This window comes from Puntigrus tetrazona, chromosome 13 (genome assembly GCF_018831695.1).
Source record: "Puntigrus tetrazona isolate hp1 chromosome 13, ASM1883169v1, whole genome shotgun sequence".
NCBI classification, from domain to species: Eukaryota; Metazoa; Chordata; class Actinopteri; order Cypriniformes; family Cyprinidae; genus Puntigrus; species Puntigrus tetrazona.
Window position 1 is genome coordinate 23,123,694 of NC_056711.1, and position 24,518 is coordinate 23,148,211.

Here is a 24,518-nt window from a genome sequence, read left to right on the forward strand (position 1 = left end):
TCTCTATTCAAGCCCAGTCAGAGGGGAAGCGCGGCTTTTCGCTGCGTAGCTCGAAGATAAGGGTTTCATTGGACCGTGTGCCCCACAGAAACATTCCATCAAAACTGTCTTCAAAGTAAACACGGGCATCGGCGCTTTCAGGCATAGAAGTGTTAAAGAGCACCTGTTAGAACCCATACAGAGGCTAAACAAGCCTAGGAGCAATATTACAAGAGCGAAATTTAATAGTTGGTCATTCATTGCCAGGAATGAACTGGGGAACGTTACTTTTAATGTTATGCGGTACTTTACAAGCAATCTGGTTACTAATATGTCACCTCCGGTACTGGTGCTGCTTCATATGTTTCTATGTGTATAAGGTGCTTGCATTACTATTACTATTGCATTACTATTACTATTACTCATATAAAAAGATCATAATTGTAACAGTAAGAGAGTATAAAAATGCTAACGTAAAAACGTGGTTAACTGGTTAATGGTAAACTGTCTCACTATATACTAAGAAGTGAAAAACGATTCAATCTAACGGGACATTTGTGTCATTTTAGTGTTTGAAAGAGGGAGCAACAAAATCAAATAAAACTAAATAAAGTTGTCCGACTGAAGATCTTAGCAATGCGTATTACTAATCAAAAAGTGTTGATGTATTTGAGAAATGTACAAAATATCTCCACGGAACATAATCTTTAGTTTTTTATAGAAAAAGCTATAATTTTAACCGATACGACGTATTTTTGGCTATAACCGGTTTTGTGGTCCAGGGTCACATTTTAATCTTAGTGTTTATATTTACCTCAGCTTGTGGGAAAAAACAAACTGTTATGAGTTTTGATTCATTATGTGGCTCTCTCTCTGTTTTTAAGACGGTTGGCAGTATATTATAAAGGTAAAACACTGATTTAAGTCATTTGGTATATAGCATCAGTTTCAGTTAATTGAATAGTTCTACTGTACATTTAATCTGTAAAACATAGAATTTTATGGTAAGTTTCAGTGGTTTTCTTTTAGCATTTTTTTTTCACACATGGTGTCACTACTAACCTAACCTTACGTATTTTGCCATACACTGAAATAAAACGATTTGTTGAATTTACTAAGAATTTTTAAAGGTAAGCGATTGCAATAAATGTATCTAATCTTATTTAAATAATCACATTTTGTTAATCAACTACATTTTTATTCATTTAAATGTAGCTAAAATAAATTAATCGCAACCACTAACCTTAAAAAAAATGAATCATTTGTTTTTTTAAAAATAAGAAACAATAATAAGTATATAAAACGTAGAGACTTGGACTTATACGAGGCATATCAAGAGATCGGCTTATCACTGGGTCAGTAGGCCATCATATAGCAACCACCCAGAACAAACACTCAACTGTGTTACAATAAAAATTATTTTTATATTTAACAAGACAATGCAAATAGTCAAGCATACGGACAGCCGCGCTTAACTAGGGCTTAACCTGGAAACGTACATTTCAGCAATGTGGGCAGTCAGTGTTTCTCCTCGAAAAAAGAAGACTTAAGAGTGAAAAAATGTTATGTTGTAACTCCACTAAACAGTGAAATGAATCTGATTGCTTCGACTGTTGCTGGCATTCATGCAGTTATTTATTGTAATTCGCATAATTGTCACCAGACTCTGTGTTAATTTGTTTACAGTTTTAGAGGTTGAGAAGCATACCAGCCTCGTGCAGCGTGCCAGCAGAGCAGCTGTTCAGAAATAAGCTGTCTTAGAGCGCCACCTAGAGCTCCTTGTCGGCCTTAATGTATATATTATAGCTGTAGAAACTCATAAAAGGCACACTTATCTTACAAAGTGTTTAATCGCCTTTAAAGTTGTTCTTAGCAATGCATATTACTAATAAAATATTACATTTAGATATTTTTACAGCATTTATTTATTTACTAAATATCCACATGGAACAATGGATTTTTGGAATTTTTTAAAAAACATGCTTTTGCAACAAATATGCTTGTGCCACTCACGGCTACTTTTGTGGTCCAGGGTCACAAATTTGCAGAAAAAGCGAAGCCAAATACTTGACTACAGTAAAATTTTACAGTAAAACTATTTGCATTGTCGATATAAAAAGAATTTTTATTGTAACACTTTTTATGAAGCCTGTATTTATAATACATTTTAAGGCATTATAATGCGCTATAAAAAGCCTTATAGCATATCATTAATAATCATGAAAACAGTTGGAGCTAGCTAATAGTTTCAACTGAAGAAATATATGTAGTGGCAGAGTTACTATCAAAATAATCAACCTGACATTGTTAAAAAAAAAAATCTCATCTCATACATTCGTCTGATCTCATGGCTGTTTGAGAGGGGAAAAAATAGCATTGTTATTATTATCACTTATTAGTGGTATTTGTCTACTTTAAGTAAAATAACATAAGTAAAATGTGTGACTTATAGCATACTTAACGCATGTGACTTAACGCATAGCATTATAACTATGCGTTATATATTATACTATATAATCCATTGTAATCGTGTTTATGTGTTATAATTTATCATACATATTAAAAGCCACAACCACAAATAAGTAAATAATCACACGCAAATAATCAAACACATTAAAACTGTTCTTATAAATGTATTTATAATGCATTATGCGTTCATTATAATCCCTTAAGAATACACTTATAATGTATTATAAATACGGGCTTCATAGAAAGTGTTATAAGAAGTTATTTTACAATACAACTGGTACAAAGTTTTTTTGATTTATTTATTTGTAAATAAGGTTAACACTTTAGCCTCAAGCCTTAATGTATAATGCGTTATTAGGCTATCAATAATGTATGTTGCAATGCATTAAATCTTTTAATAAATGACAGCAGTACATTATAATATTCGTCACATGTTTTAATATACACTCTAAAGGTGCAACGATCTAAACATCCTTCTTTCAGAACATAATTAATATTGTTTGTGCTTCTCTCCGATTCATTATGAAGCGGAAATGTTGATATTTTAAAAACTAATGGCAGGCGGTGCGTCGGCACAAGAATCACTGAATATGAAAAACGTTTGTAATTATGCATTAGAGTTATATCCATATAGTTTTGCTGGCAGTCTGTTTGAGGCCGCGCTTGATGTTCTTCCCAACGCTGTTTTCCAGCTACTTCATTCAGATCATAAAAGTGAAGGGCCCCCGGGTTTACTGCACCCTTAACCACAGTTACAGTGGACTCGCGTCGACGTCGAGCCCGCTCCGTACGAGCTTCTCACATACAGCCGTAAAACACAAACATCACACGAGGAAGAGAGACTCTCCTGACATTCAGTAAAGCGTTTATTTCGACGGAAGGGCAGACCGAGCACCTTTCGGTAGCCTTCGACCTCTGCTAACACCGCCGAACAGCAGAACCGCCTCGCTCAAATAAATCACTGCGAGCAGATGTCGAGTGGCGTTCTTAACCCACACATAATTCAGCTCTCTGATACCTTTCAGATTAGCGCCGCGTACAGAACAGGTCCCTCACACTGATTTTAATACGAGATGACTCGATAAACTGTTAATAAACTTCTCAAACCTCTTAACCTTCATTAACCTTAACCTTAACTTCATCCAAATTGGCCTTTAGATATAGAGCTATAATGAACTTGAATAGACGTGGTGTTAAAAAATTAAAAACATACATGACAGTAAACACAGACGCCAACCTTAACGTAAACCGTTCATAACTGATAACAATAATAATAGCAAAGATAAGCATTTTTTGACAGTTAATCACTCACGTCATGTATTTGAAAGAAAGATTTTAGCCAACATGAATTGGATAATTTACGCATTTCTTTGCACAAAAAAACATTTTAATAATATTAATAATACAATACAAATGCATGTATGTGACTTTGGACCACAAAGCCAGTCATAAGGGTCACTTTTTTAAAAAAAGAGAGATTTATACATAATTTGAAAACTTAATAGATACGTTTTCTATTGACGTATGGTTTTTATGCATTTGTTAGGACAGGACAATATTTGGACCGAGATACAAATATTTAAAAATCTGTATTGAGGAAAAAGTTGTTCTTAACAACAGATATTACTAATATTAAGTTTTGATTGTTTTGATTATATATATACATAACAACATAACATATGTTTTATGTTATACACATATATACACACATATATATATATATATATATATATATATATATATATATATATATATATATATATATATATATATATATATATATATACATATATATATATATATATATATATATATATATATATATATATATATATATATATATATATATATATATATATATATATATATATATATATATATATATATATATATATATATATATATATATATATATATATATATATATATATATATATAAAATATCTTCATGGTACATTTACTTAATATCCTAATGATTTTTGGCATAAAAGGAAATATTTTGTATTTTTGGCTATTGCTACAAATATACCTGTGCTACTTATGACTGCTTCACATATTGTCTTAAATTTACAGAAAACGTTAAACCATATACTCGACTAAAGTAATGCAGTAAAATTACTCGATTTTATTGAAAAACACTGGCAAGTTATTTTACACCCATTCAGCCCTTGTATGAACTACATACTACATTACTATTGTTAATTATTTTTTATATTCTTTTTAATAATTACGTGTTATTTTATTTTGCATTGCACTGCATAAACCTCATGCCCAAGCCTCAGACTTTTGAGCCTTTTCAGAATTTGCACCTGCAGCAGCGTTTTTTTTTTTTTTTATAAAAAACCACTTATTTTCACTTGGAACAATATTTTCATTTCTACAGAACCTAGACATGTACGCAAATCGGTTCCCCGCTGTTATACGTACCAAACAGCATGAAGAAAACCCACTTGTATGATCACTTTATTTGGTCATATCGCTCAGCCGACTTAAAGGACAGGGCATAACAGTATATGGCTTTCCGTAAAACTGATTCGCAATGATACGTATTAAGAAAACTGCCTTCAACAAATACCCTTCGCATACAAACCGTCCAATGATGCCGATGCCATTAAAAATCTCATTACACAGTCACTTTTACAGGGCATATGCAGAGAAGTGCATGATGAGCATGTGGCAGACACGTAAATGTGCAAAGCCGCTGTTTAAAGCATAACGGCCGTAAGAGAAATGTTTGTCAGCTGTTTTGCTAAAGCCAGCTGTCGTTTAACTGAGTGGAAGTCACAGGACCGACTTGATCCCGCTCATCTCCCTCACAAACGCGAAACACACACTTCCCTCCGCAGTGTGTGTGTGTGTGTACAGATGTTCCTTAAAACCTATAATCTGTCATTTGGGAGAAATCTGCATTCACGGCCTTCAGCTACAAGGCAGAAACGTTCCTCGGGAAATATGTGTAGCGACAGCTGCGGTTCGCTCCCGCTAAGACCGCTGAATAAACCACCGTCTTGGATCGAATCCATTACACACCACCTCAGCACGCAAGATCCATTACGAAGAAGGACCTTTAGGAAGGGCCGTGCGCTTGGAAAGCTCGGCAGAATTTCGAAACCCAAACAAGCATTTGGTCAGGTCTCGCGCAGGTAATATAACAAGCTGGCCTGCACACGTTTAAATGATTAAAAATGGAAGAGCCTCCGTAAAAATCACGTTTAAGTTGAATATACGTTCAAGGGCAATCTGTTCAATGCATCACGTAATCCTAAAGGAACAGTTCACCCAAAAAATGAACATTCTGTCGTCATTGACTCGTGTTGTTAAAAAATGCATGACTTTCTTTCTTCTGCCGAACGTAACGTATTTTCTCACACTGAAAAAAATATTTTCGAACATAAAACAGCACTCATTTGCTGAATGAAACACAACACTCGGTGCTTCATAAATTTTGTAGCTGATTAAAATAATAGCGTCTTTTTTACTGCAATATATCCGACTTTCTCACAAAATATGACGTACGAATAGTATTTTATAATCTGTACTAACCTTTAGGGTACCTCTTGAAAAGTAACTCTTCTACTGTAAAGTAATAAAATTTAAATAAAAGCAAAAATGACATTTTAGTCAAATTAGTGTCCGTTGCAGTTATTCTTTTATTTTATTTTACTGGTATTTTGATCATGTTTGACATTTTTCCATTCTTTTGCACGTTATACATAGGGTTTTTGAATACGATTCTGTCGCGAAAACAGGAACGTTCCACATTTGACTGCTTTTTTTATTACTCTGATAAATGCATTAAACATCATACATCATTTGAAAAAATCATTCTTATTTTGTATAAAAACTGTGACGTACCTTCGTATTTTAATAAAATGTTATGATTGCACAAATCAGCCAATATTAGGCCAAGCAGCATTTTTTCGCATTTGTTTTGTTTTTACTTTTTTTCAGTGTACAAAAGGTCTTTTTTTCTAAGTAAAAAGATACAGAACATGACCCATCCGTATGAGACATCGATACATTATCATATGGCAATGAATCAATCCATGGAGCCTCACGTGAACGCAGGCTCACGTCTCTCAGATCAAAACCCTGCACACGTGCCTTCGGCATGCTGTAATTTCCTCTTAATGCAAAAGCCCTGTGAGCGGGAAAGAAGAGAGCGAAAGGAGGGGTTGACGCTCGAGGACCCTCGGGTTCTGCGGCGGGGACCGGGCTCACGGCCGAGTCTGACTTTCAGAAGTAATTTGTCCCGCTCAGTCCAGTGAGGCTAAATAAGAGTCTCTTATCCTGATTAATCTATCCGTCTGCACCGAACAAGGTGAATGGAAGGTGGCACAAATGAGGGTGAAGAATGTTTGGTGTGCTAGTGTAAACAGCCCCTGGGTCAGGCCCCGCTCCATCACTCATGGCAGGGGCCGGCCCCTTGGGATCCAGGCCCCGACCATTTATTTAGAGCCAACAACAGCCGAGGGAGAGAGGGGAGGCCGTCCCATCTAAGCCTGGGTTATTCCCACTACTTCATCTGCTCTTTACTTTCTGTTGCGTGTTTCTATAAAATTTCTATAATTACTTATAAAATTCAGAGCACTCTCCATAATGCATACGGAGTACCGTATCCCACAATGCAACGCGCCTGGATTGAAAAACAAACCCCAGATTGTCTCATTATTTGATGCAAAACTAACCAAAAGCAAACATAAACTAATTTTGTTTGCTAAAAACTAATGCGGGCAAACAATTAATCACGATTAGTTTTTTATATATGCGTACCGTACTGTTTATATCTATCATGTATATATAAATACAAACACAGGCATGTATACATTTAAGAAAAAAAAGTTTATATATGAAATATATTTATATATAATATCATATAAATATAGAAGTGGATGCATGTGAATATTTACAATATATACTGTACGTGCGTGTGTTTATATAAGTGCACATACATATATTATGTATACAAAAATGTATTTTGGATGCAATTAAACATGTTTAGTTGTTTAAAGGCACTACTAAAAACCATTTTTAAAGAATTACATTTTTATTTTAATTATTATGAGAATGAAATCGGAACGGATAATGAGGTATAAACAGTCAACCGTCCAGTATACTTTTCTTTTTATGTTCAATTATATTTTTAATTACCATTCTATAATTCTGTTAAATAGTACTAAAATATGAGTTGGTAGCTTATTTTTTAAAAGATGATAGCTGCCAAAACATGCTGAACTACATGCAAAATGCTTATAGTTTTAAGACAACGTGCAAAATATAAAAATTGACTTAAGACCACAATCTTAAAACAGTTGACTTCAAATGAATCATTTGGTAAAAAAAAAAAAAAAAATCTAATTCTGTTGGCATGCTGTTATTTTTCAAACCACAAAAGGATACATTTCGAAGAATCTTAATGCAATTTGTTTCCCTACAGTCACATTTAATAGTGACTTGAACTGAAGTCAGCTGGATAAGGATGCTATTGTTTTATAGAGTTTCATAACATGAACTGAACCGAATCAACCCTGAAGCTGAACTGAGCTGATATAGTCTTCTATAGAGCTGCTTTTCAGCTGAAACTGAAGTTGTTTCATAATTGGCACTAAAAATAAAGCATTAAAAAATACATATGACAATGAAAATGCCATAAAAGTAGGTTAGTGCGACGAACAACATGACAGTGTTTCAAGTTTGAGTGAACTATTCTTAAATCACTTGCCAGTTACAATACCATCAGAAGTTACCGTCATTAGTTTCTTACCGTGTCAGGTTTTGAGACTGTATGATTTCTCTGGGCTGTACTGCAAGAAGGGCATTCATGAATGCTGACTGGAGAACGAAATGGGATCACAAGACTCGAGTATGAATCCTGTTTTGTGGTTCTTTCTCAGTCCCATTCCCATCAGTCCACCTCCTACCAAATCATTATCAAAGTAAAGATAGAAAGCCAAAACTTTCCAAAAACATTCAAAAATTTGAGTGCCTTCCATACTTACTAAACTAAACCTAAACTAAAAAAATGTAAATAACTAAAATAAAATTAACAGCTAAATATAATAATAATAATAATAAAATAAGTTAAAATATATATATAAAAAGCTGCTAGCATAGTTAGATCTCAATGAAACTTTTCATCATCATTTACTTTAAGTTTAATTACTAGCATCAACTAAATACATTAAAACTAAAGACTGAAACATAATAAAAAAATACAGACTATTTTATTTACAATATATAATAGCAGTAATAAATGAAAAATATAATACTAATAAAATAAAAAATTTATATATATATATATATATACATATATATATACATATATACATACATATACATATATACATACATATATATATATATATACATATATATATATATACACTGTATACACATATATATATATATATATATATATATATATATATATATATACGTATACATATATACACATATACATATATATACACATATATACATATATATACATATATATATATATATATATATATATATATATATATACATATATACATATATATATATATATATATATATACATATACATATATATATATATATATACATATATATATATATATATATACATATATATATATATATATATATATATATATATATATATATATATATATATATATATATATATATATAATAATAAAAAAAAAATATTTTAGGTTTTTTTCCTATAAATTGATTGGGATAGTACAATAAAACTCATTCTCTGTCTTTCTGTTGTTAAAAAATACAAAAGACATTCAAGCTCTAGTGCCATAAATGAAGAGCTAAACGTGCATTATTTGTTAAACCAACGCTTTATCACGCTGTGCTCCATTCAAAAGCATTTTTAGTTCACCAATTTACAAACACCGAGGTGTTTTAATTCCCAACAGAATAGATGCAATAAAACTGTATATTCAACAGGGGCCCGCGATTATGATCGATATCAATTTATTTCCACTGCCATTCTTTAATCACAACACAACCCAACAGAGAAAGCCAGGGCTCAACAAAGTCTCACTGTAAAAGACTCGATTTGCTATTGATGTACTGTACTATATCTCATAAACATGATCCTTCAGACGCGACTTGAAGGCATAATGATTGGGAGTCTAAACGTTTGACAGCTTCTTGTGTCCCAGCAGATTACAAAGCATTGACAGAAGGTTTTTTTTTAATACTTTTAGCAAACATTTTTCATCTACTAGCCAACAGCCATTTCCCAGTACACCACAAACTGTATCGACCAAGCAGTTCTTCAAAGTCATTTTATGTACAGTCTCTCTCTCTCTCTCTCTCTCTGAAGGATTGCAAGACAAATGTGATATCCCACATCGCATCATTAGACATGAGGCTGTTTAATTAAACCCTCAAGCGATGCCAACAATAGCCATTATGAGTCTCTCCTCCACCAAGGTTTTAATTAGTCCCTTAGACCCTCTAGTTTTCCAGACTCCTTCCACTTATGAACTGCCTTTCAAAGACTTTCCAAACTTCTCTCCGTATGTTCTTGAAAGCAAAGCCCCAAAGGTTGCGCTGAACAAACAGATGAGCGCCAGCTCAAAGGATAACGGATTCTGGACGCTGTGTTTTACTGCCCTCTGTAGGACCGGGGCGGTTTGCTTCGATACAGATTCCGTCTACACTGAAAACGACAAAAATAAAGAGCGAAAGAAAAATATTCCTGCAAAAGTTACATCTGTGATTTCAGCACCACTAAGGACACCAAATAGAAACGCTATATTTTTACTATTATCCAAATATGCTCCATCTGGTTTAAAATGGTCAAAATGGGTTGTTTGTAACCTATAAAGACATACTCTAAAGATATTTGCAATTCAAAATGGCACATGTTAGAATTACACCCGTGTATAGTAAAAATTGAATTTTTGGTATATGCGTGTACTATATATATCATGTATATACAAATACATACACACACACATATACATATACACACACAGTGTATTCTCAAATATATTCAGAAATAATATACACAGAACACACACACACACATTTCAATTGTTTTAGTAAATATCAATATTTTCCAGATTTACACAAAACACCCACTATAATGTTGTTCAGCATAACAGCTTTCTCAGACATATTTACAACAAAAACATGGCATATTAAGACTATTTAGTTGTCTTAATTTGCTGCTATCCTAGGTTTTGCCTATTTGTCATTAAGATTTTTTTAATAATTTAAAACAGTAAAACTGAATATCAGAATAAGCACGTTGTTTGAATTTCTACATAAATATTGCGTTACACTGAATGACAATGTAACATTATTTTAACCAAATTTTACAATTTACGAACATTTTAAACATTCAAAAACCTTACTCTCACAAACACAAATTATATATATATATATATATATATATATATATATATATATATATATATTTATTTTATTTTTTATTTATTTATTTATTTTTTTTTGTATGCAAGATCACACATTATTTTGATTTAGATTTATTTAGTCCACTTTAAACATTCTACTAATTCTATTCTGTTCTATTTCTATTCATCAAATACTGGCGAAAATTGTTTAGTTTATGTCTCCGTTGTTGAATCTTTTTGCATCTATACAGATATTCACGTAAACTAAGCAAGCTTTCCTTCACTTGTTTACAACCAGGCCGACTATGCATTTCTAAGAAAAAATGAATCCCTGCAACCGGATTTCACCGACACGCGTTTCATCTCTTTCTAAAAATGATGAATCATAAGACGACAATACTTGCAAATGAGCTGACGAGAAAGAGAGGATTTAGTAGTTTTAATGGGACTGGTATTATCATGCAACCCCAGATATAAAACATACTCAAGATTCAAAAGAAATAAAAAGGCAAATGCAACTGAATAATAAAAAAAAATACCTGCAACTTCTTTAGTTTGAAACTAGTCACAATCAAGCATCATAACACACCACCGGGCAAACGACAGACTTCTTACGCAGTTTCTCAATGAACTTCAATGTTTCAGCAGTCAGTTCAAGCAATCAAGAAAAGCGTATGTGTTTTCCTCTGCGAGGATGCTCGGTTGAGTCTTTTCTTTTCTTGTCCTCTGCGTCCCACAACGCGTTCCGAACAAACCGCGACGCCGCATCCTTGTCCAGACGTGCAGCTTTTCTTTTGTCCGTGATTTCTTTGACTTTGTTCATGTATTCCCTGATCCTATCCTGTGAGGTTAGTTCACTTCTCAGTTATTCAGTACAAACAGCAAGCCATCGTTCATCATTTTACCTCCACATGCTGCATTTCTGCTCACAGATTCAAATATATATGCTTAAAAGGAAGGTTCGGTCGTTTTACTAAATTAACAAGTTAGAAATGTTTGTGGCATTATCACAGAAAAAAGGTTACCGTGAAAAGTAAAATGACAAAACTTCTTACCAGTTCTTGTTTAATGGCATGGTTTTTCGGATTGATTCCTTGTGTCACCAGGTACACTAAGAAGGAAAGTTAAATCTTATCATATAACCTGTTAACTTTCATTAAATGCTGTGAAAGTAAAACACGAAGGTGTAAAGTCTTACTCCAGAACATTGAGTTGAGGGCGTATGCAGACATCAAATCCAATTTAGCTCGATCTAGAGGATCCAGCTTGAATGGGGCAATGAAATAAATGAATAAATAAATAAGGTAAAACGATAATGTTCATGTAAGTTGATGTGTGCATACTTTAAGTAGACCGTCACTTCTGGATACAGACACAAACGTTTGGACCATATTCTGGACAGAGCTCACAGAGGACTCAAAATCATTCAGGTTTTCCTCAATTTCAGTGGGATAATCTTCTGCTGGACCATCATCCGCCATTGTATGAACAGACTGAAAACATAGTGACATATTCAAAATTATTAGATATAAATCGCAGTTCCTACCAATGGATTTAGTTTGCGGTTTTTAGAAATAAAATGCACTCACAAAGACCAAATTAAAACTATTTGCACAATTAATAAGTGATCATATCTGAAATTAAAATAGACTTCATGGTAATATTTTACGATTTTATTAACTTAGGCCTGGAATTCTTTGACTATATTTATATATAATTTACTATATGGGTGCATACATTACAGACAATTAAATACACCCAAACACAGATTATGTTAACGCTACAACATTATACATCAAACAAATAACAAGCATAAAACATTCAAGATTATAGTAAGTCTAGAATCATGCCCAGCTTTCTCCACGTGTGTTGGTGACCGAGTGTAATAACAGCACATTTAGCGTCGTTGGCCGAAAAGATTAATAATATTCCACCGAAAACAGCTAATTAAACACTCATACAAAATAACAGTTAGGTATAAAACAATTTGGTTTTGTTTAAAAAGCCCTTACCTGTAATCACACAACACACTGCTCCTCCACTCCACTGAACACGGAAAAACATGCGCCGCTCCAATGGCGGTGTTTCAAAATAAAAGCCGTGCAAGTACCAACTTCTTTTGAGTTCACGGAGGGCTGCGAACGCAAGCAAGTAACTTAAGTTAACAGCGTGCAGTCTTAAATATCAACATTTTAACCTACAGGGTGTTATTCTGTGTTTTTACACAACACGCTAACTAATAAACAACACAGTGGGCCTAAAGGTTATTAGTCTAAAATTAATTGTTTATTTCGTCCTTGCTGACGAAATAAAAGCTTAGTATTTATTGTAGCTTTTTATTAATTTACTTTAAGTACTTAGTGGACGGTTGTCATGTTAAAGTTTGTATAAAAATAAAATTTTGCTTAAAACGATTTGACAGATCAGATTAAAAATGCCTTTATTAAATACTTATTTGAATTCGGTCTCTTGCAAATAAAAATCGTGTTCATAGAAATTGACTTTTATTTTGCTTACATGTCTTTAAAAGCCTTTTGGGTCTTTTAATTTGAAGTTGTGTCGTTACGCTCCTAAAACATTTACAGATTGTGTTGTGTACTCCGATGCTCGCATAATAAGTCACCATGTCTACTGAGAGTGTGCTGTTAATGTCTGTCAGTGGAGAGCAGGTACGAAAAGGATGAATTCAGCTAAAATCAAGCTATCGGTAAGTTTTACAATTCACAGTACGTTACCGTCCGTTTCAGTTCAGCCGGTTTGAATTGATTCATAAACGAAGGAATGCCATACAGTCACCTGATTACAGTATCCGAATAAACGCGAGTGTTTTGCAGCTGTTTCAGTTTTCATAATAGCTGTTTACTACTGTACAGTTACTTTGCTGCCCTGTGTAACTGTATCACTCGTCTGGAAGCAGTTACTTCGCGTTACTACACATGATTTCTGTTTGACTTGGTATTTTGTCAAATGTGCTGAACACTGTATTCCGAGAAACACTTCCCTTCACTGTCTCGGACGACATGGGCTGTGTTTCTAAACCCAACGAGCTGCCTTCCTTCAAAGACTACAGTTTTGGGATTCACGAACAGAACACTAATATTAAAGAAAACGGATAAAACCTGTCTAAAATCTTGCTTGTGTCGTTCAGAAAACGAACAAACCGTGACATTTTGATGCACAATATAAGACTAAAGCTGAGCTGCTTCACGCATACATTTTATTTCTTATTTCTTACTGTTTGTCAAAAGCAGTTCGACCTCTTTTTGTTTAAATTGTATATATGTATTTTTTTGGAGTACCAGATTAATTACATGTATATAATAATTGTTTATTATCGTAGTAATGGTATCATTAATGGTATATAATGATATATATTATTAAATTGGATGCCAAAATCAGTATACCATGGTGATACCACATTGCTCTTTTTCTGTTGTGATTTGCTTCTTTCTGATAACTTTAGTAATATCTTATCATTTTTACAACTCTAGATAAAACCCTTTTTACTGTAGTGATCATATTTACCACAGTCACTATTAGTAAAGGTACAGTGTTATTTTTGTTGGTCTGCAACAAATATATATAACCCTATGAGAAAAATCTAGAATTTATTTTACACAATGTTTATTATATATATATATACATCTCAATTGAATATATAAGAATCCAATGATGCATGATTTGTTATGGGCAATATTTGGTTGAGATGGAACTATTTGAACATCTGGAATAAATTAAAAAATAAACTAAATATTGAGAAAATATTATTTAAATTGAAAGTCTTAGCAATGCAAAAATATTACGTCTTTGTATACTTACGGTAGGAAATTTACAAAATATCTTCATGGAACATGATCTTTATATCCTAATGATTTTCGGCATAAAAGAAAAATTTAAATACAATATATTTTTGCTACAGTTAAACCTGTGCTTCCTATGACTGGTTTTGTGTTCCAGGGTCACATATCAGCTTCATTCCGGTTGGTTTGTTCCGTAACACTGTGTATGTTTGTAGTCTCCTAGAAAGATGTCGGTCTGGTGTCACGTGAAAAGTAAAGCACAGGATCATGTGAGTGTTTTGTAATTAGTGTGAGCGATGCATGTAAGGCGTCAGCAGTTACTCCCTGAATGATGCTGCAGTCTGAGAGACAGAGGCAGATGTCACATGCTCACGCTTTCAAGCCAGTGTGAAATTCTGCCTGCTCCGAGTAATGAGGTGGAAGTGCTTTCTCACATATGGTCTCTCTCTCTGTCTCCCGCAGCGCTGTGAGTCCTGAATGTTAACTTCTGTCTTCTCTGAAAGCTGACTGCGTCTCCAGGATGGCAGACAGATTTTAAAGAGCCACTGGAGTGAGTTCGAATACGTAAGTTTTACTGAAGCGGTTTCTAGATCTTAGAAACGACTTCCTCTTTATCAGTGGCACGGACGTGTATGATACGTTAAATCACCTGACATAAAGGTGAGGTGCGCTGTTACTTCTTAAAACGTTAAAAACACTAGACCAGCTTCAATACTTCTAGTAATTCAGAAATGCCTGAGGAACAATTAAAATGATTTAGGGCAGTCACCTCACAAATCCTTAGATATATGCAAGGTGACCGAACATCATTAGTTATTGCATTTTGCAACTTTAATCGTTTTTATTAATGATCATTTTCTCTCTCCTCCAGGGTCAGCTTCTTCTGATCACCCCTACATAACACCATCCCCTGGATTCCTCAGTTTCCTTCCCTGCGTCCTTTGAGAATGGATGGACAGCAGTCTCTACAGGCCAGCGTAAACTCCTCTTACATTCCCACCACCGTCTCCTCCGTGTGTGATGAAGAGCACTCGGAGGGTGAGGCGTCTGGGGACGACGCTTCACTGTTGGTTTCCCGACAACAGCCGGCAGGGCCCCTGGCGGCCCGTCACTGCCCCGAGGACTCCTACAATCTGGTGTACATCATCTTCTTTCTGATGGGCATCGGCTCTCTGCTGCCCTGGAACGTGTTCATCACGGCCAAACAGTACTGGCTCTACAAGCTCAGTAACAGCTCCAGTCCCGCTAGTCAAGAGGAACCTCACAGTGACCTCAGTGTAAGTGCTTCAACAAATTAGAAAGCAAATTCGGTATTTACTAGAGGCTGACCAGTATGTCGCCAAAGCGGCTTTTATTTTGACAGCAATAAGAGCACCAGTGCCTGAAAATCAAAGATCGTATGTCTCCGTTTAGAAATACTGTCGATTAAATTATTAGACGGAACTGTAAAAAAAAAATGCTAAAAATGTAGCATATAGCATTTGCTTTTTTATTATCGGTAATAGAAAGCAAAATGCTACAATAAATAGCAAATATACATATATAGCCCATCATTTAAGGTAGTATGTGTCTAATAAACATAATGTAGTACATTAAAAAAATGTGTATGTTTGTATATGTATATATGTTTGTCTAGTTACATTTTCATATTGACAGCTGTGTTTGCCAGATTTTTACCAAAATATGGTAACACTATTTTAGTTGGCATGGCAGTTAAATTGGTGCCTGTATATTTTACAATTTATATTTGTATAGAATATTAATTTAGCAAGTACCTGCCTTTTGCCATTAAAAAAAAACGATAACCACAAGTAAAGGACTGATACGGATGGTAAAACAGAAATCAGAGACTAAACACCATCACCATCAAAACATTACTGTACATTACTGATAATTAAAAAACAAAGCTCCAAAGAAAGAAAGTGATGCATGATGTGTCATACAGTGAGGTTTTGCGTGCGTTCAGCTTTAAATTATATGGTAATACGTAGTTTTTACTTCCAAACACCCTTCAGTATTTTACAGTAGAATTGAATTAAACCATGTACAGATTTTCATTGCGCATGGTAAGATAACTTGCATTAAACGGGTTGAAAGGATTTTATTGTAGGGTTTTTTAAGGTACAGTGTGACTTTAAAGCCTGGCGGGGTGTATACATCGGGCAGTCATGTGCCAGCTGTTGCTAAAGCGTGTCAGATGACACAGTGTGTGTTTGTCTCAGGCATGAGCGTCACCTACTTGTTGCCACGCTGAACAGTTATTTAAAGTAGTCACAACATGTTTCTGCTCTTTCTGCTCACCCCAGCATTCTCAAGGTCTTGTGATATTTGACAGAACTAATGCTCCTTTCATATGCAGCAACACGGGCTCTTTTGCTCCTTTAGTGTGTTTTAGGGTCATTAAAGGTAAAAGTTAGTCATTGGGTAGAATCTCTCCTCTTCTGATTGTGCGGTTTACAGTTGTAGTCTGCCGTTTCTTTCCTTCTTGAATCTTGGCCTTTGGAATTAATCTGATTATGCCCACTGGCTGCACTTTCTTTGTTTTTGAATAGATTGAATCAGAAGGCTGAGGTGCATTATGGGATGCCGCTTTGATGTTTGTATTTCCCTCTTAGTTGCCAAGGTGGCAAAAGCAAATCACGCTATTTGAAACAAGAAGAAAAAAAAAACCATCAGGTTGAATTGCTTCAATTATTGGAACTTTAACTTTTAAGTTAATTGTTTTGGTTAAGTTGCCATAAACGGAAATCTGGTTATTTCTTAATAATAAGATTTAAACTCATACGTTTATGAGTAGTGATTTAATAATCGTTTTCTGTTTGCCACTCTCACTTCTGCTCAAGGTCTGGTTCAATCTGACAAGGCAGGAAACGGGGAAAGTGAAAGCGTATCATTTTATAAGACCGTCGAGAGCATATGAGCTCCTATCACATTAGTGACATAGGAAATGAATTGCTTTGCTTTAAGGTTACATTTTATAGTTTTCTGATAGCACGCCCTTTTATCATTACGTTCATGATAATTAACGTGATAGTTCACCCAAAAATGAAAATACTCTCATCCATTCACTCAGCCGCAAGTTGTTAAAAACCTGTACGAGTTTCTTTCTCCTGTTAAACACAAAAGAAGATATTGTGAAGAATGCTGGTGACCAAACAGTTTCCGATCCCCTCTTTGGTTACCAAACTCTTTCAACTCTTTTATTTGTGTTCAACAGAAGACGTTCATATAGGCTGGAAGGAATTTGAGGGTGAGTAAATGAGAACAGAATTGTCGTTTTTGGACGGACTGTCTCTTTAAGGATGTTTTCTTTACGAATTGATCTATTATTTTCTGCAAAATTAATATCCTGTCATCATTTACTCCCACTCCAATCCCAAAAGACTTTAAGTTTTAGCTTGTGCTGTTGACTTTGAAAAGAAGATATTTTGAGTTTTTGTCCATATAGCAGCTGTTTGGTTACCAATTTTATAATATGTCTGTATAATTAAAAGTTGGCTCAGGAAAACATTATTCTGTGTGGCTGTTCATCTTTTATCAGTCTACACTCATTATTCTTGCAATTTCCATCCAATATATATTTATGTATAAAAAAATAAGCATTATTTAGCGATGACTGGGGTCACTTACATCATTTGTTGTGCTATATACATATAATGAGTGACTTTTTTTGTTGTTTGCAGGACTACTTTGAGAGTTACATTGCCATCGCATCCACAATTCCCTCAGTGTTGTGTCTCATCCTCAACTACCTCCTGGTTAACAGGTAAAACAAAGCACACATACAAACACACTTTCACTTTTTTTACATTATCCGCTCAGAACGTGTGTGTCATGATTTAAAATGCTGTTAAATCCACAATCCTTACGTGGAAGGATCTATCTCATAATTGGCTGCTTATTAATAGTTTTAATATTCTGCATGATCATACTCTAAGTACTAACAAAATGCCTGTATGTTAATAATAGGCAAGTTAATAAGCAGTTATTTAATTAATAGTGAGAAGTGGTCCCTATACTAAAGAGCGCATGATATCATTTTGTGTTTGAGATTCTACACTGATTGAAAAGTAGCATTCGTTTGTATTTTAATAAAAAAACTCAAATGTTTTAATGAGGTGCAAGAGACTCCTTGTGCAGCACGAAGAAAGCATCTTTGGTTGAGCCTAAATTTAATCAGTTACATGTTTGTCTCCAGACTTCCCTTTTTTGGTTTTGTTGTGAACATTGCTCTTTAATTTTAAAGAATCAAGGCAAGTTGGAAAAAAGATGGCCAGCAAGTATAGGACAACGTGCTGCTTGATGGACACACTGCTGTTTTGTGCTAAGGCTAACTGAATTGGGATGAGTGTGATTGGATCATACAAACCTGATGACAGAAATATTTTGGTGTCGATGTTAACCTCCAAACAAGGGCTAAATTAACTTTAGAACATTCCTTACTTTCTGCAAACCACTCCAGAAGCTTTAACAGCATGTCGACAAGCTTTCTCTGATACCACTTTATTTTCCAGAAGGTGTACTTTCCTGCTACATAAATGGTAAAAGATCTTGTTCCTACAGGCAAATGAGTAACACAAGGTACTTACCTGAAGTGTATGTATATTGTAACAAATTGAAAACACGGCTGTAGTTAACAGTTGTGCATGTACGATAATTAGTTTGTACATAAAAGTATGTGCAAGAACAGGTAGTACCCAAACATGATAACTAATTAGACACTTTACTTAGTAATGTATTTACACATGGTAAATATTAAGTAATATTCAGTAAAAGCAGGCATGTCCTCATAGCATTGGTACTTGATCGCGGGAAGCATTGGTAATTCCTCCAGCTCATCCATCCATTTTCTACCGCTTACCCGGGGCCAGGTTGTGGGGGCAGCAGTTTAAGCAGGGACACCCAAACTTCCCTCTCCCCAGACACTTCCTCTAGCTCTTCAGCCAGGGTGATGGCCAAGTCCTCCTCAGGGTCCCTGGCCACTGCTTCCTCAATGGAAGACGTGTTGGTGGGGTTGAGAAGCCCCTTGAAGTATTCCTTCCACCGCGCGACAATGTCCCCAGTCGAAGTCAAAGTTTTTGCCTCCACAACCACCCGGGCCGCAGTCCGATTGGCCCATAGGTACCTTTCAGCTGCCTCAGGAGTCCCACGAGCCAACCAGGCCCGATAGGACTCCTTCTTCAGCTTGATGGCATCCCTTACTTCCATTCTGGTGTCCACCTCTGGTGTCCACCCCTGGCCACAACAGGCACTGGAGACTTTACGGCCACAGCTCTGAACGGCCTGCGTTGACAGTGGAGGCAGAGAACATAGTCCACTGACTATTACTGACTATTCAATTAGCTGTCCCAATGTTTTTCACACTGGCCTCTGTATTTCCTCCAGGTTTTCCTCTCAGGTGCGGATAATGTTCTCTCTCCTGGTGATCTTGGTGGTGTTTGTGGTGACCACAGCGCTGGTGAAAGTGGACATGTCTGGCTGTAGGATGCAGTTTTTCGGAGGAACGCTGGTCAGTGTGGCTCTGGTCAGCGGGGCGTCCAACATCTTCTCTGGCAGTGTGTTCGGTATCAGTGGCCACTTTCCAATGAGGATATCTCAAGCAATCATATCAGGTACCACTGTTCATCCTCTTCAGCTGACTGAAAGGAAAATTGATTGCTGAACATATGAAAAAAAATCACATGCACAACAGCACAATGAACAATAGAGCCAGAAGACTAAGCTCGTGTCTTTTGTCTTAAGGTCAGGCTATGGGTGGCACTTTGAGTGCTTTGGCATCGATAGTAGATCTTGCTGCCTCAAGTGACGTGACCAACAGTGCTCTGGTGTATTTCATCACGGCAGACGTCTTCACTCTCATCTGTATCATCATGTACCTGCTGCTGCCCAGACTGTCTTACTCAAGGTGAGCAAGTTTCCTCAACATGTAGCACAGCATGACATTTCTATCATTGCATATTAGAGCTACTCAACCCTTGATAGCAATCATGAATATTTCACTGTATTAAAAATTTGACTCCAATTAATGCCAAAGGAAAATTGTCTTCTTCCATTCATCCAGCGAATATCTACCATATAAAAACCTCACCACATGGTATTCACAGAGCTCTTTGTTGAAAGACGAGCCGAAAGAGGAAGTGTGGTGCTTGTAGTGATTCCATGAGTTTCATTGGCAGTCTGGGGTCAAACCGCAGTTTCATGACACAGTTGTGATGTAGAGATCAGCAGTTGCTGATGTGCTGATGTACCATAATGATATACCAGAGTTAGGCGTTTTTCAAAATCCTACATCCACCAAGTTCAGCCTGATGTCTGCTGTCAGCCACAAAATGAGAGGTTTAGCAGAATCTCTTTTCCAATACGATGACATTGAAAGGAGACTCTTTTAAGCACCCAAAATGTAATAAAAGTGACATGGGTGTATAATTACAGTCCATGTGAATTTGGCATTGTATTTCATACCTTCTAAAAATGTACAGTTAGAGTCAAATATCATTCAGATTCAAATATTCATGGTCATTGTGCAGAAAATGGCAGGTTTTAAAATAACATGGGGGTGATGAATACATGATAAAGAAAAGTATTGATGTAAATGCAGTACTCATAGTTACCATTAAGTGGCACTGGAGCACTGTATTTACATGATGCGGTTAAACGGGCCACAAAACCTAAAGAAAATCTTAATACATCTTTAAATTTTTATATGATTTACATAAGAAATTATTTAAACAATAGTGCAAGTGAAATACTTATGTAAGCCATTGCTTGTAAACTTCAAAAATCTGTCATTGATTTCCATTTTATTCAGTAATTAAAACAATGCTGTGACATGCTGAATATATAAATATGATTGGTTTGCGTTTTGGTTACCACTGATTGATATTAATTGATTTTTGAAGACGTTAATTTGTAAACTTATGACTATTGATAATAAACTTATTTATAATATTTTATTTTTAGATTTTTGTCTAAAGATCTTGTGTAAAATAAATGTTATTCCTTTGAACTTCCTATTCAAGAACAAATCTTGAACAATATTAGTTTAATAATATTAGTTTTCCAAGTTTCAGAAAAAAAAATAAAAGTAAACTTTTTCTTACGGCTTTCATAAATGAAACCAAATAATAATAATAATAATAATTTTAAAAAAATTCAACATTCTTTCATTTAAATAATTTTGTCCATTTCAATGTGCATCAGGTCAAAACAGTTGTACTTCACAAACAATGAAATTAAAAATAAAATAACGCAAGTTTCTTGTGTTTCTTCCAAAGGTCACAAACCTGAACGGTATAACATTTCAACTTTAACTTTTGTTTTTTTGACTGCACATTGTTTTTAATAAACCAAAGCAAACTAAAGCAAGCGTGTCTCCTCCCATGGGAGCATTTTAAATGGATGAAATGTCTAACTAACCAACTAACCAATCAAAAATCATTTTCATTCAACATTCACCAAGATCTAGCACAGGTTGTTGTAGATCCAAACTCGGTCCTAGGGGGCCGATGTCCTGCAGAGTTTAGATCCAACCCTAATCAAACACACCCGAAGCAGCTAATCAAGATCTTACTAGCCGTGTTAGAAACTTCCATGCAGGTGTGTTGAGGCTAGTTGGAGCTAAACTCCGCCGGACACCGGGCCTCCAGGACAGAGTTTGGACCGACCGGATCTAGAATCATCTGCAGCTCCGTCTTCCTTATCACTGTGTGTAATGTCAGCATCTAAATATTTCCATGGGTTCTATGTTCAAGAACTTTAAGAACTGTATTATCTGTGTATGAAATAGTTTCAACAGTTTATTATAGACTTTAATTTTATATAAGAAAGTTCAATCAGCATTACTGGAGAATTAATTTCGGTAAAAGAACCCAAGAAAAGAACCCACTGTACATTGTAATGGACAGATATATATGACACAATTCTGCAGTTGATTTTTTTTTAAGTAAATGCAATTCTTTCTTTTTATATAGTCTGTGATTAAAACCAAATGTGGCTTACTTCTGTGTTTGGAACAAAGTGCTGCCGTGCTTCTCTTCAGCTTTTTTTATTTTTTTTTTCAAATTACAAACAACAGGCAGAGCCTCACTGCTGTTTGATTGGATGTCAGATGTTGGCGTTGAAAGTGGTCAGCATGTGACTGAAAGGCTTGCCTTGTTTTTATTCAGTAAACTGCTCTACATACTTTCATCTCGCTTCTGAATTTGAGAGTACGCAGACTTTCTTCTTTAATTTTTTGCAGAAAATAGTTTAAAACATTTTTTTACAGTTTATTTATTATTGACAAATATTAAATGTATTGCCTTTTACTATTTATAAATTATTTATACAGATATTGTTTTAGAGAATTGCAGCCTAAATATAATTAATAAATAATCAATCAATCAATCAGTGAAACCATATATTTCAGTTTCCAGATAATTACAACTCCCAAACATTTTAGACTTTAAGCCCCGTAACATTAACATATAAATATTTTCACAATATTTATATTTTATAGAAATCATAAAAGATTGAATAAACTATGGCTTATGAATAACTAAATAATTTATCAGTGAAACCATGATTACAGTTTCCAAAAAGTTACACCACCTAAACATTTTTGACTTTAAGCAATTTAATTAAGGAACAGAAATATATTCTTCACAGTGGATGTCTCTATGAACTGTGTTGTGTGACATTCCTAAACATCTCTGTCTGTCTCTGTTTCAGATACTACATGGAAAAAGCAGCCATGCCCTTTAGTGAGTCCATCAGCCACAGCAGCCACTCAGACTCGTCTGGATCCGTGCCGCCCCTCAGACCCATCCTGAAGAAGACCTGGGTTCTGGGCTCCTGCGTCTTCTACGTTTTCTTCATCTCCATCATGATTTTCCCCGCTCTTTCCTCGGGCATCCAGTCCATGAATAAAGACTCTGGAAACCCTTGGTCTACCACATACTTTGTGCCTCTGACTAGTTTTCTGCTCTACAACATGGCAGACTTCTGCGGGCGCCAGGTCACGGCCTGGTTGCAGGCGCCAGGCCCCACCAGCCGCATGCTGCCTGTGCTGGTCGTCTCCAGAACCGCGCTGGTTCCTCTCTTCATGTTCTGCAACTATCAGCCCCGGTACCACCTGCACGATGTGTTTTTTGCACATGACCTCTTCCCCGTGGTCTTCGTCTGTCTGCTGGGGATTTCTAATGGGTACCTTGGCACGCTTCCCATGATCTACGGGCCCAAAGTGGTGCCGCGGGAGCTGGCTGAGCCTGCGGGGGTCGTCATGTCCTTCTTCCTCACGCTGGGACTTGCTGTGGGTTCAGCCTTCTCTGTGGCACTCGTTCACTCCATCTGAGTCCAAATGAATGCCCAACAGACCTCTACAGTATTGCCCCAAGACTGATCGTTTACACTACAGCACTCAAGAAGACTTTTGCCAATTAAAAAAAAAAATCTTTTATGCATTTTATTGGACACAATGAAATAGTTTTTTTTTTTTTTATATATATATATACTTTTCTAATTGCTTTTATGGTCATTTTTATTTTTTCCAGAAAATATGCAATCATGTCTGTCGATTTTGATCTTTTTATAATAAAAGGTTTTTATAAAAAGAACAAGAAGCATTTCCTACAATAATATACAGGTATAAACACTTTTGCGGCGCTAAAAGGGCTGTAGTGGTGTTAAATGCAACACTTACAGCACAATAATCGTATTATCAAAATAATAATAATCAAATATCATCACATTTTTATCCCTGTGCAATTTAAGAGTTGAAATAAAGACAAAAGCATACGGTAACCTCAATGAACTGTATAGCCTGTTATTGTCGCCTCACCTCACCTTCATTTATTACCTTTTATGAGGAAATAAACTTCAGATGCAGACACACCTGTCCTTTCTTCTGCATGGACATCCTGCAGCA

General features: G+C 35.3%; 2 protein-coding genes across 6 annotated transcripts; one reads left to right on the plus strand and one right to left on the minus strand.

The window, feature by feature from the left end:
* Window positions 1–11,124: 11,124 nt before the first annotated feature.
* c1d (C1D nuclear receptor corepressor) lies at window positions 11,125–12,949 on the minus strand. Its single transcript, XM_043254876.1, has 5 exons — window positions 12,827–12,949; window positions 12,158–12,307; window positions 12,013–12,079; window positions 11,870–11,925; window positions 11,125–11,655 (listed from the first exon to the last, which is right to left on the minus strand). The coding sequence occupies exons 2-5, from the start codon at window positions 12,293–12,295 to the stop codon at window positions 11,476–11,478; spliced, it is 441 nt and encodes a 146-aa protein (XP_043110811.1). The 5' UTR covers window positions 12,296–12,307; window positions 12,827–12,949; the 3' UTR covers window positions 11,125–11,475.
* A 418-nt stretch (window positions 12,950–13,367) lies between these two features.
* On the plus strand, window positions 13,368–24,400 carry slc29a3 (solute carrier family 29 member 3). Of its 5 annotated transcripts, none has more exons than XM_043254874.1 (8): window positions 13,373–13,521; window positions 14,772–14,883; window positions 15,077–15,164; window positions 15,486–15,891; window positions 18,298–18,380; window positions 20,000–20,226; window positions 20,357–20,519; window positions 23,324–24,400. In XM_043254874.1, exons 4-8 carry the CDS (start codon window positions 15,562–15,564, stop codon window positions 23,943–23,945), a joined length of 1,425 nt encoding a protein of 474 aa, XP_043110809.1. In that variant the 5' UTR covers window positions 13,373–13,521; window positions 14,772–14,883; window positions 15,077–15,164; window positions 15,486–15,561; the 3' UTR covers window positions 23,946–24,400. The 5 variants fall into 5 exon arrangements, with proteins under 5 accessions (XP_043110806.1, XP_043110810.1, XP_043110809.1 ...); XM_043254870.1 differs by having other exon boundaries at window positions 13,374–13,521; window positions 15,077–15,178; XM_043254873.1 differs by having other exon boundaries at window positions 13,374–13,521; window positions 14,830–14,883; window positions 15,077–15,178.
* The last annotated feature ends 118 nt before the right edge of the window (window positions 24,401–24,518 follow it).

Excerpts from the sequence above, each read along its gene's own strand:
- c1d (XM_043254876.1), bottom strand. The coding sequence starts at position 12,295 with ATGGCGGATGATGGTCCAGCAGAAGATTATCCCACTGAAATTGAGGAA. Across the intron at positions 11,926-12,012 it reads CCTCAACTCAATGTTCTGGA|TGTACCTGGTGACACAAGGA; the intron begins GTAAGACTTTAC and ends TTTCCTTCTTAG. Across the intron at positions 11,656-11,869 it reads ATGCCATTAAACAAGAACTG|GATAGGATCAGGGAATACAT; the intron begins GTAAGAAGTTTT and ends CTAACCTCACAG.
- slc29a3 (XM_043254871.1), top strand. The coding sequence starts at position 15,562 with ATGGATGGACAGCAGTCTCTACAGGCCAGCGTAAACTCCTCTTACATT. Across the intron at positions 20,227-20,356 it reads ATCTCAAGCAATCATATCAG|GTCAGGCTATGGGTGGCACT; the intron begins GTACCACTGTTC and ends TTTTGTCTTAAG. Across the intron at positions 20,520-23,323 it reads CCCAGACTGTCTTACTCAAG|ATACTACATGGAAAAAGCAG; the intron begins GTGAGCAAGTTT and ends TCTCTGTTTCAG.